Genomic DNA, 20330 nt, shown 5'->3' with positions numbered 1-20330 from the left:
AAGTGACTCCACTAACATGTAGCACTTTTGTATAGCACTAAACTGAAAAAAGGGGTGGTGGAACAAAGTTAATTCTGTATAGGGGCAGTACTATTCAAAACAGGGTAGCCTTTAACAAACAGAAAAAATTCTTTCCTCCCCCATGCTTGAGAGCAATAGTGGAAGAGCACTAAGAGTGAGTGTGTGTAAAAATACTTTTTCTAAAGGTTCCCCCAGTGTTACTGGAGAGGGTGTACGGGTTGTACAGCATATTGTTAAGTTAATTATATTATGTTATGTAATCAATTGCTTATCATTACAATGAGTGCCCCTGATAATCACCATGTTCCACACAGAGCTCATGCTAGCTGGAGCAGGGGTGGGGCTGCATTTTCCTAGAAGCAAAATATTGAGTGCTAGAAAAATGAAGCCTATTTGAGTACTAGGAAAATGAAGAATTCACATAACAAACTTGTCAGAACAAATAAATGTGAAAAACAATATAGTATAATGGATAGATGTGTGCTCAAGAGGGACCTACAGTACACTGGCTGTCCAAATCTCAGCATAGTTGGAGGGCCCCAAATACCATCACCTTGCCGCCGCCGCCCTCAACTTTTTTCTTTCTGCTTCACCTAGTACACACATGCTCAGGCTGGACTCCTTCGCTGTTTCTTCCTCCTCCTTTGTGGTGGCACTAGCTGCTGCGACTGTCTGCCTCTCACACAACCGGATGAGTTAAGAAAAGGGGAAGGAAGCAAAAGAGGAAGCGTGGAAAGGTGAATGGAGTACTGGAGATGCATCTCTGGTAATCTACTCCTTTCATAACAAGCCCGGTGGTCCACAAATAAAATAGGAGGGTGTGTGCCGTCAGGTGGTAGTGGTGGCAACAGATGTGACCGTCACATAAGAGGCAGACCATCTCTTAGAGTGGCAGCCTGTAGAGCACTGGCTGTGCCTCCACTCGATGAAGAACTGCTCCAGTGATGGTGGGAGGCAGGTGAGCAATGGTGGACATCTTGCCACCTTGTTGGCCATCCTATTATCTACTATTGGAAGCCTTACTTTTCCTTATGACAGTGCTACCCTGGGAGCCTACAATAGATTGTTTCTAATTAGACATCAAGAGGAGCCATGTCTTTTTTCTCCCAACCCAGGTTTTTCTGTTATTTGCTTACCTTTATATACATCACCCTTATTACCTCTTGTCACATGTGCAAATGTGAGAACACTATGGTGTTACCCTAGGACAGGCCAACTTCAGGCATCTAGAACCACATTCTATATTTATATAACAGGACATGTTTGCTCTACATCTGTCCAGCATCATGCAGGCTGACAAATACAGGAAATGGTGTAGTCACTGTGGGGTCCAGTATTTCACAAACTACATTGCACTCGATTAAAGACAGGCAAATTGTCCTACATCCATGCCTCCTCCATGAAAAGGTTCGTGGAAATACTGCAAACTTGACTACTCTGCAGTTAACTTTGGTCATCCTTTGCACAGAAGGAAATATCTTTACTTGAGCTACCATCTTGTGACACTAAAAAGATGGGTTCAGAAGGGGTTGCCAGAACCTAAGGGGTATACTCGTAAGTCAAATGTGAGCCATAAGCCAGAATTTGGCTTTTTAAAAGCCAAATCTGGCCACCTTTTGTGAGACCAGTTGACACTGAGCTATGCCCAATCCCCTCTGCTCCAGGAGTGCATGCTTCCCTATCTCATCCTTGCACAAGAGTCTCCTTACTTTTCAGGTTAGCATAAACTGAGGTTAGCCATGCGACATCCGAACCCACAATCTTGGCCCCTTCTTAGGAACCCAAGATCTGAAGTGAACTTCAACCCACGGGTAGAGATGTCAGGTTTTCTGAAGCAAATAGCAAAAAAATAAGCTGAGATTGGTGAGCTTGGACATCGGGACCAATCTCAGTTTATTCCAACCTAGAAAGGAAGTAGTAGGGGTGGGCGCGTACCATTTTCTGCAGTTTGGGCCAAATTCGGATCGTACCGCAGGTGTGGGAACTGTTTCGGTGTCAAGAGGGGTGAGCAGTCTCGCTGCCCTCCAATGGCTGCTTAAAATGCCCACAGCCTCGCCACCCTGTCAGCTGTTCCAAGGCTCTCTGGCTTCATGGCTTGCACGAAAAAGCCGGTTTTCCAGTTCCGTCCACAGCAAGAGCTAACACAGCGGCGGCGGCGGAAAAGACAGTCGGCACTTTATGCAGCCATTGGAGCACAGTTGCGAGACTGCGCGGGTGATGGATTCTGCTGAGCCGGGGGTGGCTGGATTCATCTGTGCGCGCCCATCTTACAGGGAATAGTGGACCCAAGTCTGAGAACCCTTTTCATAACCGCTGCCGCGCCCAACCTCTCCCCACCCCAGCTCCTATGCGTTCAGTGCAAAGGGCTGGTTGAGGCTTGCGAGACATCCGGCCGCCAACAGCAGAACCTCTCTTTTCCCTTATCCCCGCCCTCTCCGTTGCGTCATCGGGGCAGCGCTGAACTGGAACGCAGGGTCTGTGCTTCCGCGGGGTTGATAGGCAGCCAGGAGGAGCGAGCCAAAGCCGGCTGGGAAGAAGAGCCGGCCCGGGTGAGTCTCCTTTTAATCTCCTCCTTCAGTCGCGCTGCCGGTGCGGGAGGAATGATTAAGAGCCAGCGGTGAGTGTGTGAGCCTGGAAGGCCAGGTAGATTCACCGCTGCTTGCCCACGTTATTCCGCTCCCCCGTTTCGCCTAGCCTTCGTTCCAAGTTGCCGTGGTGACCAGGCGAGTGATTCAGGACAAGGCTGCTTTTGCATCTCCTGTCCATCAGGGGCCACAGGCGGTTTTTGCTCAGGGAGGCCTTTGATCTGTGCAAGTGCTCTGCCTGCAGAAGGTGAAAAGTGGCAAATGGAAGCCATGTTCGATGGGAGCTGCTGGCATTGCAGTTAGGGAGGGCTCAGAAAGCAAATGTCAGCTGTTGCCTTTGTCTCGGGGGTGGCCAGCCTGAGGCTCTCCATAAGTTGCGTCTGGGGGTGATGGGAAAGGCTCTCTCTCACCAGCTGGAGAGCCTCAGACAGTGTTGGCTGGTAACTCCTGCAGCACCTGGGAGCTAATGAAGAAAATAGGGAGAGGTGGAGCTGGGGGCCCCTCTGCAGCTGGGGGCCCTGTGTTCTTTGAACCCATCTGCTTAATTATAGCGACACCCCTGTGTAGCACCCAACAAGGTACAGAATTATGTGTGACATTCATTTAGGAACATATAATCGTGATTTGCACCTTACGTCTTTCTTTCTGGATGTCCCTGCACACATCCCATCGCTGCTCAGTCCTCCATAAACTACATTTTATAAATAAAAAAATTGCAAAAATCTCCATGGCGCTCCAGCCGCTATAGAAGAAGTCACAGATTAATTTCACACAAGAAAACCTTCTACTCGTTAAGTGGGCAACATTTCTCCACGAACTGAGACGACCTGCGGTGATGTCCCTCTGTGTGACAGCATAATCTCCAGCAGGCCCTATGAACAAAGCGCAGCGCAGCAATCCGGCAGTTTGACGGGATTCCCCGAAGATCAAGGCAAACCTCGCAGAGCAGTGAACTACATTTCCCAGAAGGCTTTGCGTAAGCGGCGCCCTCTTCCTGGATCCGAAGAAAGGCTTCTGGGAGTTGTAGTCTTCCCACCTTAGAGCCCAGTCCTTCTGGCTAGAAGAGCAGGCGAGGGAAGATGGTGTTCGTGCTGCCGAAAAGAGAGGCGGGGTAACACTCAAACAGGTGAAGAGCCCTCAGGATGAGCATCCTGGCATGGTTTTGCTATGGAGGTCGTCTGCTCAGATACTCTGAATGATGATTTTGTGTTCCAGGCGGACTCGGAGGCTCAAATGGTATTAGATTCCTAGGGGCCAAACTGAATATCTTCAAAATTCATTCGAGTTTCATGCTACAGATTGGGACTTGAAATCTCTCTCTCTCCTCTTGTTTTATTGAAGCGTTTAGTACTTAAATTTTACTTCCTGCTTTCTGTAGCTTGCTCTTCAATACATTGACCTTGCCATCTATATTATTTGCTGATTGTGTTCTAAAACGTTTGGGGTAGGAGTGAACCCAATTCATGTAGTGAAAGATGGGTGAAAAACTATAAATAGTTCATAGTCTTCTGTTCTTAAATCATGGGATCTGGTTATCTCAGCCAAGAAGGCTTGTTATCTGTGCACTCAGAATATCTGATGGGTCGTGCTCAGCTGGCAAAACGTTAGTCAAGGTCTTCCCATTGGCTTCACTTGTGTTTCCTATACACTACTGTTAACCTGTACAAAATTCAGGATTGCTTTCAATTCACCAAACTGCTGAGTTGCTGACCTGGCTAAAAAGCAAAGAAGGGGTCAGAGTTGTTGCTTCTGACCCAGTCTATCTAATGTGGATTCCAGCAGGTCATGCTTTCTTTTTGACATGCATGGGGCTAAAAAAATATAGCCTGGCTTATACATCCTATTTATTCTGAACCATTTTGTCAACATATTACATTGTTGCTGTTTGATCACTAAGATTATTTTCACAGCATTTGCAGCCAGAGCTCATATTTACTTTAAAATATGACCCACTTATCTCAATGAGACTTATGCTTAAGTAAGAGTACATACAACTACAGCCTTGATCTCAAAAGTTCTGAAATGAAAACATAATATTGGCATAAGTACAAAAGTTCAACAGAAATAAAGCGAACACATATTTTGAATTTTAAAATATGGAGACTATCTAGTTGAAAGCTGAGGATTTAAGAAATGGTACTTTTAAAAAAATCACAGCATCTGGGTATTACTGTATTGATGAGTTTTTGTTCATTGATAAAATATGTTTTTGGTTTTTTGTGCCTAGGTAAAGATGGCTGATCCTTGGCAAGAATGCATGGACTATGCAGTTACTTTAGCAAGAAAAGCAGGAGAGGTATGTATTTTTTCTCTTATATTTTCTTGTTGATTAAAGATATTATTATTATTATTGACTCTGAAATATCATATGTCATCCTGAGGAGCTTCACTTGTTGTATGTGAAGCAGCTACATATTGACCAGGTTATTTAACTCAATCAAGATAATTTTACATTTTGAGCCACATGGGCTAAGAAATTAATATGGTGCCCACCATGCCCCTAGAGTTGTCATTTAGAAGGCGTATCCCCCATTTGGCAGTTGAACGTATCTTTTTCTGCCAGTGTAGAGATGAGGTGCCTAACAGTTGGTGGCCTGCAGAGCAAAGAAGGAATCGATTCAGTTTAAAACATGAAAATGAAGGCAAGATTTAGAAAAACATTGCAAGCATGTCAAAGAAATATAGTAATTTTAAAATAATAATAATAATTATTATTTTTAAATGGCTGCCTCACTACCTGAACATACAGTACTTTATATTAATCGTGGCAAATGGACACAGCCTGAAAGGTTCGAAGCGGGGATTAATTCTCTTCCACTACTTAGACATAATTCTTATTCCCTATACATATTTGAGCTGCAGTGTGATGGTTGCTAAAGTGCAATTAAGGCTTTTGTCGTCCATGTTTCCTGCTGCTTCTGCCTCTTCCCCCAAGGAGGAGAAATCAAACTTTTCAGCTGTTTGTTTAATTAATTATGTTAACTTATTACCTGCTTTCCAAAAAGTCACAAATATAATTTTCTTTACAGGTAATCCGGGAGGCACTGACAAAGGACATATCCATTATGATTAAAAGTGCTCCGACAGATCTAGTGACAGTCACGGACCAAAAAGTGGAAAACATGCTTATTTCTTCCATAGCAGAAAAATATCCGTCTCACAGGTGCAGCATATTTTTAAAAGTTCTATTATTATTAGGGAAGAGTTGTCTGAAAGTACAGCTATGAAACCTTTTGACCTTGATTGCTGGAAATCAAGTACAGAGAGCCAGCAAATAAAAAAATGTTGCTTTTGTTGGGTTTTAAAGTTGCATTTACTCAAAGTTCTAGTTTGTTGCCTACAATCCACTAAAGTATACTGGATTGTTATTTTGTTGTCTTCTTCCTTAGCCAGTGCTTAGTAGTGATGCACAGTAGGGATGTGCACGGAACTGCGGTGGGGCAGTTCAAAAGTGGCAGGGGTGCCGCTTTAAGGGCAGTAGAGGGTGCACTTACCCCTTCTCCTGCTTTCGCCCCGCTGGCGCTCATTGCCAGTAAAAGCCTTCGGGGTGGCAGTGTACCTCCCTGCCGCCCCTTCCCCCTCCTTGGCCGAAAGTACCGGGTGCGCATGCGCATGTCACGTGCGTGCCTGTCTGACATGCGCACATGCGACGGGCAGACACGCACCTGGTACTTCCGGCCGAGTTGGGGGCAGCAGGGGGTACGCTGCCGCCCCGAAGGCTTTTACCAGGAACGAACACCAGCAGGGAAAAGCGGTGGGAGGGGTAAATGCACATCCCTAATCCACGGGGTGGGGGGGAATGAGTGACTGACATGTCCTAGGTTCAGAACCTTTGGAGGCTCAACTCCAGATACAGTGGCTAGGTTAAGTAAGAAGATGAAACCATGGCTTGTTTAACCACAGTATTTGACATTGGAACCCAAGCCTCCCCACAAACTCTGTTTTGTTTAGGGCTGATACGTTGGATGGCTTCCCTACCAGCATAGTTTGAAGCTGGTAGGGAAAGGGCTGTAGCTCAGTATGGTAGAGCATGTGCTTTACATGCAGAAGGTCCCAGGCTTAATCCCTGGCATCTCTAGGTAAAGCGGAAAGCTCAAACCGTGGTGTGGATTCTTATGTATGGTAAGCACAAACTTTGGGTCTGTGTTGCCTCTGAACAGAGCTGCTGCTGTGTTAAACTGCATCTAAATTGCATCGGTGTTCAGTTAGAATAAATGCTTTATACTTTAACAAGTTTTCCTGGCTTATATGGGCAGCTCATTCTGTTAAGAACATAAGTACAGCCCTGCTGGATCAGGACCAAGGCCCATCCAGTCCAGCATCCTGCTTCACACAGTAGCCCACCAGATGCCTCTGGGGAGCCCACAGGCAAGAGGTGAGGTCATGCCCTCTCTCCTGCTCTTGCTCCCCTGCAACTGGATTTAGAGGCATCTTGCTTCTTAGGCTGGAGGTGACCTATAGCCCTCAGACTAGTAGCCATTGATAGACCTGTCCTCTGTGAATTTGTCCATTAAAGCCATCCAAGCTGGTGGCCATCACCACATCCCATGGCAGAGAATGTTGTAGGACCTTCCTTTCCAAGGCAGTTATTTAATTTAGCAAAGATAGTTCTTAATGTGGTAAAATTTAAGTCCCTCATAAGTACGTCGAGAAACAACTTAGGAACATAGAAACATAGGAAGCTGCCGTATGCCGAGTCAGACCATTGGTCCATCTAGCTCAATATAGTCTACACAGACTGGTAGTGGCTTCTCCAGAGTTGCAGGCAGGACTCTCTCTGAGCCCTATCTTGGAGATGCCAGGGAGGGAACTTTGAATCTTCTGCATGTAAGCATGCAGATGCTCTTTCCAGATCAGCCCCATCCCCATCCCCTAAGGAGATAGGGGAATATTTTACAGTGCTCACACATGTTTCCCATTCAAATACAAACCAGGGTGGACTTGCTTAGCAAAGGGAACAATTTGTGCTTGCTACCAGAAGACCAGCTCTCCTCCCTTGATCATAAGCAATCAGGTGTTTTATTTTTGTGTTACTGCAGAATATGGAGGTACAGGCCTCCAGTAGCCCATAAAGGAAGTACCTTTTCACACAGTACAGAATGCACTACCACAAGATAATGCTAGCCACTGGTTTAATTAGTTTTTTAAGGGGTTAGTCGAATTCCCGGAATATAAATCAGTCAATAGCTATTAGTCATCACAGCTAATGGAACTTCTATTAAGAGGCAGTATGCCACTGAATATCAATTGCGGAGGATGAGGAAACAGTATTGAAGGCCTGTTGTTGTCATGTATCCTCCTTGTGGACTTCTGGGAAGTATCCAGTGGTCCACTATGGAAAACAGGATGCTGAACAAGATTGACCATTGCTGTGGTCCAACATGATGATTTTTAGGTATTTATGCCTGTAGGTTCATTGTATACAATCAAACGCTACCCAAAAAATCTACATGTTCCAGAAATAGTTTGCTGGGTGCTAGTTTTAAGATCTGTGTATCTTTAAAAAAGATACTGCTAAGTAGTTGAACTGTGGACTGTGTTATTCTATTACATGCAAACTCTTAATTTGATTCTTAAAATATCTGTTCATTCTAGTTTTATTGGAGAAGAATCTGTTGCAGCTGGAGCAGGAAGTATCTTGTCAGATAATCCTACTTGGATTATTGACCCTATTGATGGAACTACTAACTTTGTACACAGGTATGTTCCTGCATTATTATTATTTTATCTTAGAGTCACTATGTGCAGTGGAAAAATAATATTTGAGTGTCTTGTTTCTCTGAAACCAAACCAACCTTTTAGAGCTGTGAACATACTGAGGTTACATACCTAGGATGAACATACTTGGCTCTTTCTACTGGTTGCTTGGTTAGGGAGTAGCTACTTTAGGTTTTGCCAGACTAGAATTTTCCAATTAACATTTTGGCAACACTTGTGTAACTTTTCCCAAATGAGGCCTTTTGAGTGTACAATTAAAACGTGCTTTTCTCTCTTGCTTTCAAGGTTTCCCTTTGTGGCTGTTTCAATTGGCTTTGTTGTAAAGAAAAAGGTAACACTTGTAATTTCATTTTGACATCCAGTTGAAAAATAACATACTTCCATCATAACCTATTCCCAGAACATAAAGCTGTGTGTCTGCCTATAAAACAAAAACATTGAATTTTCCTGCAGATGGAATTTGGAGTTGTCTATAGCTGTATAGAAGACAAAATGTACACTGGAAGGAAAGGAAAGGGGGCATTTTGTAATGGGCAAAAGCTTCAAGTATCACAACAGCATGGTAAGGCTTATTTTTAAATAGCATTATAGCTTTACAAAATGAAGGTGAAGGTGTAATGAGCTGAGGAATGCAAATAACCAGGCTTGAATTAAATCTCAAATCATATTTGAATATAGCCAGTGATTGACATCCTGACTAATGAGGCACCATACAGTGGGAGAAGCACTGGTGCTTTTGAAGAGTTCCACATTAAATGCTGGGAGGGAATCTAAACCACCTCCCCTTCCCCTGGAAGCCCTTTGTGTCAACCGAAAATGTGTCCCTAAGTGCTGCAGACCCTCAGGGACATATTTTTGGGTGCCGCAGAGTGCTTTCTGGGGAAGTTGTTGAAATTTGGCTCCCACCACTGAGCCAGCAGTGGAGTTGAGTGAGTTTAACTTTTCAGTAGCACTGGTGCTTTTCTATTGCATCAGTGCTTCGTAAGTCAGGAGGTCAGCCAGTTATTTTAGCTGGTACCTATAAACCAGAGAAATATCTGATGAAACAGAAGTAAACAGATAGCAGGACTCAAGAGCAGTCCCTCACACCACATTTTCGACACTCGTCGTTCCAAGGGGTGTACACAGATGGGTCATAGCTCCGCAGGAGAGTATCTGCTTTGCATGAAGCAGGTCCTAGGTTCTGTCCCTGGCAACTCCGGCCAAAGCTAAGAGAGACTCTTGCCTGAAACCTTGGAGAATCACTGCCAGCCAGTGTAGACCAGGGCTGCACAACTTCGACCCTCCAGCTGTTGGACTATAATTTTCATCATCCCTGACTATTGGTCACTGTGACTGGGGATGATGGGAGTTGTAGTCCAACAACAGCTGGAGGGCCAAAGTTGTGCAGCCCTGCTGTTGAGAATTCTGAAGCAGATGGACCAATAGTCTGACTCAGTTGAAGGCAGCTTCGTATGTTCCTATGACTTAGCTCAGCACCAGTGTTCCCTCTAACAGGGATTTCCAGATGTTGTTGACTACAACTCACATAATCCCCAAGCAAAACCCACTGCAGCTGGGGATTCTGGGAGTTGTAGGCAACAACTTCTGTAAATCCATGTTAGAGGGAACACTGCTCGTGCTGATATTGTGCAGTGAGTCTGACTTCCCCAGCTTTCTGCTACATCCAACCATCACTGATTCAAAAGTCAGTTTGGGGCCTCCTCAGCATCTTCAGGTGGTGTCCTTCATTTTTATTTTTTGAAGCATAGCATGAGTATCATTCAATAGAACATTTGTTCCCTTATATTCTTTTAAATTTTAAAACAAGCATCATTCTTCTTTTTTTAAAAAATTGAAAACTGCACTATGGTGACACAGTTAAAGATTAGTTACTGCTTTTTGTTCTCCTTGAATAACAGCAACCAAACGACATTATATGGAGAGTTAATTGCTTTTATTGCTCCACTTTGCAGATATTACAAAAGCACTTTTGGTGACAGAGCTTGGATCCAATCGTGATCCCGAAGTTTTACAAATTGTTCTTTCAAACATGCAGAAACTTCTCAGCATCCCTATCCATGGGTATGGCATTTCCCCCTGCATTTGTTGCCCTTTTCTTGATGCTGTCCTTTAAGCTGCCTCTCTGCTAATAGATTTAGTTGATGAATATATTTCCAAGATCCAAAGGAATAGCCTCATTCTCCATTCTCTCCCTCCAAGCTGATTGCTCCAAGACTCCCTCCAAGTCTTCCCTAAGCTGACTGCAGAAGGATGGGGAGTTCCCTACATGTTCTCCCAAATAGTAAGAAGAGAAAACAAGTTCTTGCCCTAATAAGAAAATGGGTGTCCAGAAAATGAAGAACTTCGACTGCAGTTTCCCATTTTTCTGCATGCTCCTCTGCCACCTACCTCTTAGATAGAAAGAACTATGTTGTTGTTGTTGTTGTTGTTTTTAAGTATAGGAAATGTTTTCAAAGTATGGGAGTTAGAACAGGAGCAAGAACAGAAGTATGAGGAATGAAGTGTTACAGAAAAAAACACTGGAGAGGGCACTGCTGCAGGGAAATCCCTGCATCTGACAGTGCAGGAAGTTGCTTATGAATGACAATACCGTATTTAGTCCACCTTGAATTGTGCCTAGAAACTAGGGGTGTGCATGAATCAAAATCTGATTCAATTTGAGGTCGTATCACATTGCAGACCCCCCAAATTGAGTGATGCATGAAGTCCAGAGTGGAGGGTTGGTCTACCCGCTGATCCCAATTTGTAGACCACTTCTTCCCAGAAAGAAGCACCATTTTGATGCCCATTTTCCCAGCAAAATGAGCCTCAAAATGGCATTTTAATCACTCAAATCAATTCAGGTCGAATCAGGAATGATTCTCCTCGACCCCAAATTGGGCCCTCTATTTTGAGAGTGATTCAGTTCGGGGTTGAATTGACTTGACAGTGAATCTATTGGCACATCCCTACTAGAAACAAGCCAAGGGCTAGTGAAGCTTTTCAGTTACTGGAGAGAGATGTTCCCAGCAACCAGTCCCAGTTAATAGTCTTGCAGCTACTGTATATCTTTAGAACTACATCTAAAGCAGCCTCACTTAAAGAGCATTACAACAGTCCAGTCTAAATGCTTGCCTGGTTGTGGTTACTCATGCTCTGTTATCTGTGTCCAGGAGGTATATAGGGATTACAGCTGGCATATTTTAAGGGAAAACTATAGGCTTTTAACTCTTTCCAACAATATGCACTTTCTGTTTTAGGATTAGAGCAGTAGGGACAGCAGCTGTAAACATGTGCCTGGTGGCAACAGGCGGAGCAGATGCCTACTATGAGATGGGGATTCACTGCTGGGACATGGCAGGGGCTGGAATCATCATTACTGAAGCAGGCGGAGTCTTGCTAGATGTTTCAGGTGAAGTATATTGGAAGTGCACACAACCAGTTTTCTTAACCAATTTATTATTTGAATATACTTTGAAAAGTACTTGGTATGTGCAGGCAATTTCTTTTTGCCAGTTAACTAAAGATGGGCAGAATCCAGTTCATGTTATGTGGGAGTGGGGCCAAACTAGATGTGATGCCAGAGATCTGTAAGCAGAGACTTTGCTGTTTTTAAAACAACTTTAAAAGAGAAAAATGCTTATGAGTTCACCATGTCCGTGTGGCAGGCCTTCCCCAATAAATGATGTGTCTTTGTAGTCCTGTACAGACAAAATTTACAGTATGTGGAAGGGGATCCTACAGGATCCTAATGGAAGTATTTTATTTCAATCCTGAAACAAGATGGTGACTGTTCAGATTATTAGCACTACTCATTACAACTTGTGTGTTTGCACTCGGATAGAGACCAAGGCTAGCATCCAGAGTCACACTCATGCAAATGGAAGTTATTTTCTAACTTAGCTGTAACCCTCTTCATCACTGCAGCCTCTCAGATTGTCAGAAGAGCCATTCTCCAGGGTTGAGAACTTCTTAGCAAGAACGGGAGCTAGGAGGAGGAGAGTGTTAGGAGAGTGGGGAATTCAAAGGAAATGGGCAAAGACCTGGAAGGAGCTTTGCGCTAACTGGGCACAAGTCTGGATGCCACCTCAAATGTATAATCTATGGGTGACTTACTGACTACTTTAGTCAGTCCCATTGAAACGGATTGTTATTCCTGACTAACTTGTCCTAACTTGTATCATTGATTTCAATGGTACTTAGTTCTGATTAAGTAGTTGGCATGGTATTCTGTGGCAGAGGGTCCAGGGTAATTGAACTGACAGGGTAATTTTTATTTTGATCTACCATCTAAAAGCAAGATGGTAGCCACTCAAAGTATATCTTTCTTCCCTTTTAACACTTGTGTTTTATATTACAGTCAAAACTTCTGGAGTTTTGTAAGACTGATCACATTGAAAACAGCAGAAAATAGGCTTCCTTAGTTCTTAGAGCTGCTTGTTAAAGCTTAAAAGGTGGTGGGGGCGGGGGGACGGGACTGGGTGTCATGCATGGCCTAGCCCTGAAGCATTTAACTATGTATACAAGTTCCATTCAGTGAGATTTGGGTGTGTGTAATTTATTTTGGAGTTTGCCCCTTCAATAAGATGTTCCAGATTAGTATGAGTAGTATGTCAAATTATAATATTTGCTTTGCTTTTCTATTTTAAAAAACACATAATCAGGTTTAAGATATTTAATGTGCCCTCTGTTTATAAACATGTATATCGGGCAGCAGTGATATAGGAAGATGCTGAAAGGCATCATCTCATACTGCGTAGGAGATGGCAATGGTAAACCCCTCCTGTATTCTATCAAAGAATACCACAGGGCTCTGTGGTTGCCAGGAGTCGACACCAACTGGTCAGCACAACTTTACTTTACCGCTTAGCATAACTCTTCTTGTATTCAATTTCTGCACTGGATTCTGGATTCCTAAAAAAAATCCTTCTAGACCATGGCTGCTCAACTTCAGCCCTCTCGCAGATTTTGGCCTACAACTCCCATAATCCCTGGCTATTGGCTACTGTGGCTAGGGATCCTGGGAGTTGTAGTCCAAAAACAGCTGGGTGGCCTAAGTTGAGCAGGCCTTTCTAGAATAAACATCTGACTCATAAGTTGCTTGTCCTAGTACTGTTCCGTTTTCAGGACTTTTCAGAATTGCCTTCAAAGGCTGTGTTTCCCATATTGGTGACTCTGCAGCAGTCCTTCAGACTGTCTGATGTGACTTGTCTAGAATGTTTTGAAAACTTCAGCTAAGGTGCTTCTGTCTTGCTTTACTTCATAATATCTGATCAGATATTGGGCCACACACTAACTGTACTCTTGTTTTTTTCTAGGAGAACCCTTTGATTTGATGTCAAGACGAATTATTGCTGCAAATAGCCAGGTTGTAGCAGATCGGATAGCAAAAGAGATTCAGATCATTCCTCTTCAAAGGGATGATGCAACAGATTAAATGTTGTGCTTCCTGTACCTGTAATTGATAATTGCTATCAGCTGATCTGTATACTTAAAAATAGTTTTCTATGTGAAGCACGCATTTTGCACTGGAGGAGTATAGGTTTGGTGTTGAATCCTAACATTTCAAAGCCTGGTTTTAATTCCCCATCGCAACTTTTCTGGAAATTACCTCTTGTGTAAATGGCACGTGAGAAATTGGTTTTAAATGTCATGTTTTTGTCTCTAACAGGAAGATACCTGAGGGAGAAGGGCTGGGATTTGGTATATAATAATTAATGATGATTAGGGATCAGTTAATTTCAGAACAAGATTGTTCAGTGGTGCTCTGACTGTCATACATGGCTCTCTGTATCAGTTAGATTAAAGCTATTCAAAAAAACTAGGAAGAAAAATCATAATCCATGGAGGAATATTTTAAGAAAACAAAATATTGCCTAAAATGAAAAGCAGGACAACAGCAGTTTATTGCTAAAATCCCCACAAGCAAAAATAAGACTTGCTCTACAAGCTGAGGCCCAAGTGAGATGCTATTTTAACAAACCCATGGTTCCAACCCAGGTGTTCTGTAAAAAGGAAGGGGAGATCCATTAGCAGGTGGGAGAGTTGCTTAACTCTTCCTGTGGCTGCTGGTTCTTCTCTGCAGATGTTCCCCCAGGAAGTGTTTCTCTCAGTTGGACTCACAGCTGGTTCTGTCATCTGTGAAAAGGGACAAGAAGCCTTTCAAAATGGTGAGAGAAATTTTTCTGGAGAAAATCAGTGAGCAGATGCAGGATTAAGCAATTCGTCCTGCTTGTCCATTCTCTGCCAATAGTCCAATGTTAGCATCACAATGGGAAGATGGTCCTACTCGGTGTTCCCTCTAAAATGTGCATACATGTCTGTGCTCACATGTTTTTTTTATGTCTGCTAAGTTAATTTTAGATCCCACTCTGAATGCATGTGCGCACACACTGCCTTGATACTCCTGCCCAGAACACAACTCATTCCACACACAGATTAAAAAAATTAGAGAGATCACTGGTCCCACTGTTGAATACAGTATTTCCCTTTTTTTAATGCGTAGTTTTGCTCCAAGTGCTGCACTGACCAACTTTCTTTTTCCCATGATGTTAACTGGTGTTGTGTTTGTGCAGTATCTCCATATAAACCTTGCTGATACTGACCTGTTGAGTGTCCTTGATCACAGTGATTTAGAGGCTGAAATGTCAGAGTTGGGCGACAGGACAGTCAAAGTTAAACACTTTGAAGTTTTAACACAAGTGAGGGTGCAATGCCAATCCTGCTCAGGCTGCCCCAGAGCAGCTATTTGGGGAGAAGTGGGGGGGGGAGCCCCAAGAACAAATTAGCATTTAATGTAGCATGTAGTTCAGCCCTTTACAAGTGCTTAAAGGTAAAGTGTGCCATCAAGTTGATTTCAACTCCTGGTGCCCACAGAGCCCTGTGGTTGTCTTTGGTAGAATACAGGAAGGGTTTACCATTGCCTCTTCCCACGCAGTCTGAGATGATGCCTTTCAGCATCTTCCTATATCGCTGCTGCCCAATATAGGTGTTTCCCATAGTCTGGGAAACATAGCAGCGGGGATTTGAACCGGCAACCTCTGGCTTGCTAGTCAAGTCATTTCCTGCTGGCTTAATCATGCCCCAATTGTTGTATTATGGTTCTCAGTGCATTCTCCCTCTTTCTTGCCTTATGGTAGTTTGTCAGTTCTTCTGGAAGGTATGACAAAGCTAAAAAAAAGTTACCTAAGTTCTAGTAGAAAGTACTCTTACTACAAATGCCAGATTTATTAAACCAGTACAGAAATATTTAGACAGAAGTCATTGAACAAGCTATTTACACACACATTGCCAATGCTCAAGTACAACACACAACAGAATTGAGCCAGGATCCATTTGGTCACATACATGAAGTGGGCTTTGGCCCACTAAACTCATGCTATGTTTGTTAATCTTTAAGGTGCCCCAAGACTCCGTTGCAACAGTCTAGTGTTAGGGATATTCCCAAAGAGCAGTTCGAGCACTTTTAGGGAGTTCTGACCAGAAACTTGAAGAAAAGGGAGTCTTTGGCACCCTGTGCAGTTTCCTGCTGGGGCAACACGCATCCCAATAACCCCACACACAGCACCAGCATGCACATGCGCAGATGGCATTTGCGTGTCAGCAGTACCATGCTGACCATGCAATTGGCACCTGTGCATACGCTGATGCCATGTGTGTGTTGGCGCTTTATGAGGAGGGAGGGGCGTTTATTGGGATGCACTTCACCCTAGCAAGAAGTTGCATAGGGTGGCGGAACATAGGTAAGGAACTGCTCTCTTTTTTTCTTAAGTTCCCAATCAGAATTCCCTAAAAGTGATCAGTCTGAGGTTCGGGCACATCCCTATCAAGTCCAACTACCTGTCTGGAGTCTTGGCCTTAGCTCCATCCTTTGTTCTGTGTGTATGCTTCTATCCATCTATCTATCTATCTATCTATCTATCTATCTATCTATCTATCTATCTATCTATCTATCTATCTATCTATTTAATTCTCTAAGGCATAGAGTTTACTGTAAAATGTTTGAGTGCTTTGCCTTTCTGAGAGAAGAAAGTAACATAGATATAAACAAGTATTTGACGGTTAAACAAAGTGAACTTTGTGGCATTAAGTACTATTGACTTGAATCATACATGAAGTCTGCCATTTGATGTACACTTATTTTAGTCGGCTTCATTAAACACAGTGGGACTTGCTTCCAAATAAATGTGCATAGGTTATTATAGACTTGTACGTGCTTACTGAATTCTTAGCAGCCAACATGATTTCTTTATGATGTGCAGGCCTTGCTGCTTTGCATTGGGCTCAGAGGTAGTTCCCAATGTGCTAGTAATCTGTTCATAGCATGGTGAAATTACCATGTTCTATGCACTCGGCCTTCTGGCCTTTGTGTTAGATCTTCCAGTATGTATCCCCTCCAGCCATAGCCATGCAGCCTCTGTAAACCTAGAGGAATTAAGGGGTTTCACTGTAATAATTGTCAAATTAAATGTAACGAATAAGGTTCACTTTTGAGGTTAATTTCCTTTAGAATTATATGGATGAATAAATTAGACATCACAGAAGTAAATTGTTGATAGCCCAATCTTCAGTTGCTTTGTACGTTAATATTGGGGCATGAACTTTGGGAACTTATTAATGATGGCAGACTGGTGCAATCCTGTGCTGGGGCTGCAGCTCATAGGCTCTGGGAAAGTTGCTGTGGCACCAGTGGTCAGTTGCATGAGGTAACAAAAGACAGAGACCATTATAAACTTGATTCAAACAACTCTAGACATTTCCTGCCTCATAAGCCTTTAGGATTTTATTTTATTGTTGAAGGTGTTGGAAGTAATTCCTCAGCCGACAAGACCAAACTGATACGCTGGGCTTTTGTATAAAACCCAAGTTAAGACAAATACTTGGAATAATAATATGAAGCAGATTTATTTTGTAAAGTGAAAGTTGTTTTGAAATGTATTACAGGAACATAAATAAAATACAAGTTTTTATTTAGAATATTGACTGAAGAGTGATCATTTCCTCCCTCAATGAAATAGCTCATTTGTTGCCATTCAGAAACCTACAGTATCCAAGGTGTTATATTTATATATTTATATATTTATTTTATATACCACCTGACTCAAAGGCTCTAGGCGGTTCACAAAAATAAAAACAACAGAAACAAAATAAAACTGTTTAGCTTATACAATATACTGAGACAATGATTCAATCTTAAACACCACAATTACAATCTAGGTTTTTAAAGAATCAGAAGCTGTACATCTGTTCAGTGACTGCATTATGAGGTCCTATCCTCACATACGGATCGAGGAGTAACCTTGCCATAGTGCAATAGTCATACACATCATTGGCTTTATGGGAAAAAGAAATTAGGGGTATGCACAAACCATAGTTTGAGCACCAGTTTGGCGAGGAGAGGAGCATGATCATTATTATTATTTATTATTATTATTAATTTATTTTTTAAAGGAGAGCAGGCTCTTACCTGTTCTCTGCCGCCCCATGCAGCTTCTTCCTGGGGTGGTGCCAGCATGCACATGGCGTCGTCCACACATGTATGGAGACCTTGTGTTCTGGCGTAGCGTGGGGGGTACTTGGGCTGATCCTCTTTTTTTAAAGCTCCTGCTCCCTGTAGTGCCAAACCGGTTCAGTTCCGAGCTCGTACTTGAACTGTGGTTTGTGCACACCCCTAAAAGAAACATGCTTGAGATGAGTGTGCAGTATTAAAACCTAGTTTTTAAGAGGACATAAGGAAAAGGTTTTCAAAATGTCAAGGTAAGAGGGTGTGTATAGGGGAAGCAGTAAAGTGATTGCCTTGCTTGTACTCAGCACTTCCACAAAACTTGCATTTGTGCCAAATAAGTATTTGCTCTTTTGCTAAAGTAAAACCAGTCCTTGAAAACTGTACTACTCTTCTGCAGTAACAGGTGCACACCTATTAGCCCATCAGCCAGTAGGGGGACTCAGTTCACCAAATCAAAACGTTGCACATTGCCTTCTCTTGCTCTGCTGCTGGTTCATATGGTTGTCATATTTATAAAACAGACAAATACAAATTCTGCAAATATCTCATTAATGCTTTCAATTTGCTGTTGAAATAAATAAATAAAACCACTGTCCAGTACCTAGCAAGGTGAACACCTTATGGTTTATTCCATGCCTAAGCCCTCTTCACACATTGAGGTTGTTCACAGGACCACGTGGTGGTGGGAGGCTGGTTGAACTCACCTCCCCACTTCCAGGAGTGCTCAGCATCTTTTTGACACACAAGCCACATGCCCACATGACCTGCGCTGCCGGAAGCAACAGAGGCTGGGACTAGTTTTCCCGTCCTCCACATATCCCACAAGACACCATGCAACGAATGTGGTGTCTTGGGGGATTCCCCCATTAGATGGGTGCTCTGAGCCTCTCTAATGCCGCCAAGGAGACGCATGAGCCTGGCAGCTGGGTTAAGGGAATGTTTGCTCTCTTAACCTCGGCTAAGGGCCGCGCTTGGGAGCGAGATTAGGCTAGGTGGGAGTGCTGTGATCCACGCAGATCCCGGCACTTCACACAGCTCAGGCTTGTGAGAACAGTCTCATTATATTATAGTCACAGCCTTTGTATAGTTTGTGCATGTTCAACACAGGTACAACAATACACTTCCTATCTGTACCATATATTTGAGTGGCTCTGTTCCCAGGTTCACATATTTATTTATTATTTTATTTAAAATACTGTATTTCTATACTGCCCCAAACTTGCATCTCTGGGCAGTTTACAATTAAAATAATTTAAAACATCAAATCAATTAACAATTAAAATATGCACTCATTCACACAAAAATATGTGCATCCGTATAGGGACTTGAATGCACATGTAATGTCTGAACAGGGATCTACTTCTCTCTCTGGCAACTTTTAAAAAGGCACTGAAGACACATTCATCTAGGCTTTTAATTAGACCTATAGTTTTATATAATTTTAATACTGGGTTTTAATTTTTTTTAAATCTTTTAAATGATTTTAATTGTAAACCACCCAGAGACGCAAGTTTTGGGCAGTATAGAAATATTTTAAATAAATAAATAAAATACTTGTTTATAGAAACAACACTCTGTCATTCAAAAGATGTGCCTGTGGTCCAAGAACTTATTCCTCTTAAGCAGGACTGGGCATTTTTCCTGCAGCTAGAGCATCCCATGCTGAACTGGAAGTTGCTCTTAAAACTTCACCACATTTCAGTTCTTCAGTACAGGGGAGCCGTGTCTTACTCTCACTGAACAATTGAGGCTAAGTGAAGTACAAGATTCTCCACTAGAGGGACCAGCATTTGGGAAAGGTAGTATTGGAGGCTGTTTCAAGTACACTCAGTTTTATACAATTATACAGCTACTATCTTAGTTAGCCACCTAATGGCACAGCAGTGAAATGGCTTGACTACCAAGCCAGAGGTTGCCAGTTCAAATCCCCGCTTTTATGTTCCCAGACTATGGGAAACACCTATATCGGGCAGCAGTGGTATAGGAAGATGCTGAAAGGCATCACCTCATACTGCACAGGAGATGGCAATGGTAAATCCGTCCTGTATTCTACCAAAGACAACCACAGGGCTCTGTGGTCGCCAGGAGTCAGAACCAACTCAACTGCACACTTTATCTTAGTTATATTTTTCTGGATTGTGGTTAGAATCATAGAGTCAGCTGATACGGTGCTGCAATTTACCTATAAATGCATTGCTTCCCTAACAGTAGCAATGGGGGCAGAGGGGGAATTACCCTGAAAATCATTAAGTGGATGCTTGCTTGCTTGCCTGCCCAGAAGCAGAGCTAGTAGGGAAAGTCTCCTTCAACCGCTACAATAGAAAAGGTGCTATATCATTATCTTGCACGCAATTGCATGGTGTTAAGATCAGCCTGGCAAAATCTATACAGAGAAGCCGCAATAAAGTGAGCTTTAAATTTCTGCTGGAGGTGTGACTTAATGTAAAAGCTTTGGAAAAGTACATTTTAATCAGCCAAATTGCTGTTGAAGAAAGCATCTGCTGCATGCAAACCTCTCT

The 20330-nt window shown here is 42.9% G+C and overlaps 1 protein-coding gene and 1 long non-coding RNA gene across 5 annotated transcripts; one reads left to right on the top strand and one right to left on the bottom strand.

Annotated features, from left to right (window-relative positions):
• Positions 1-470: 470 nt before the first annotated feature.
• Positions 471-3511, bottom strand: LOC128323656 (uncharacterized). Its single transcript, XR_008306413.1, has 2 exons — positions 3237-3511; positions 471-2844 (listed from the first exon to the last, which is right to left on the bottom strand). It is a non-coding gene; the product is annotated as an uncharacterized LOC128323656 (long non-coding RNA).
• IMPA1 (inositol monophosphatase 1) lies at positions 2413-17282 on the top strand. Of its 4 annotated transcripts, none has more exons than XM_053247187.1 (9): positions 2413-2570; positions 4834-4902; positions 5636-5769; positions 8202-8306; positions 8610-8655; positions 8778-8886; positions 10280-10388; positions 11567-11718; positions 13625-17282. In XM_053247187.1, exons 2-9 carry the CDS (start codon positions 4840-4842, stop codon positions 13741-13743), a joined length of 837 nt encoding a protein of 278 aa, XP_053103162.1. In that variant the 5' UTR covers positions 2413-2570; positions 4834-4839; the 3' UTR covers positions 13744-17282. The 4 variants fall into 4 exon arrangements, with proteins under 4 accessions (XP_053103162.1, XP_053103163.1, XP_053103160.1 ...); XM_053247188.1 differs by having other exon boundaries at positions 2537-2638; XM_053247185.1 differs by lacking the exon at positions 2413-2570 and adding an exon at positions 3506-3842.
• The last annotated feature ends 3048 nt before the right edge of the window (positions 17283-20330 follow it).

The sequence above is a fragment of the Hemicordylus capensis genome, chromosome 4, assembly GCF_027244095.1.
Source record: "Hemicordylus capensis ecotype Gifberg chromosome 4, rHemCap1.1.pri, whole genome shotgun sequence".
In the NCBI taxonomy this organism is placed as follows: Eukaryota; Metazoa; Chordata; class Lepidosauria; order Squamata; family Cordylidae; genus Hemicordylus; species Hemicordylus capensis.
Note: the sequence above shows the minus strand (reverse complement) of the source record. Positions and strands in the feature narration are given on the sequence as shown.

Excerpts from the sequence above, each read along its gene's own strand:
- IMPA1 (XM_053247185.1), top strand. The coding sequence starts at position 3,774 with ATGGAGGTCGTCTGCTCAGATACTCTGAATGATGATTTTGTGTTCCAG. Across the intron at positions 3,843-4,833 it reads CGGACTCGGAGGCTCAAATG|GTAAAGATGGCTGATCCTTG; the intron begins GTATTAGATTCC and ends TTTTGTGCCTAG. Across the intron at positions 8,307-8,609 it reads ACTACTAACTTTGTACACAG|GTTTCCCTTTGTGGCTGTTT; the intron begins GTATGTTCCTGC and ends CTTGCTTTCAAG.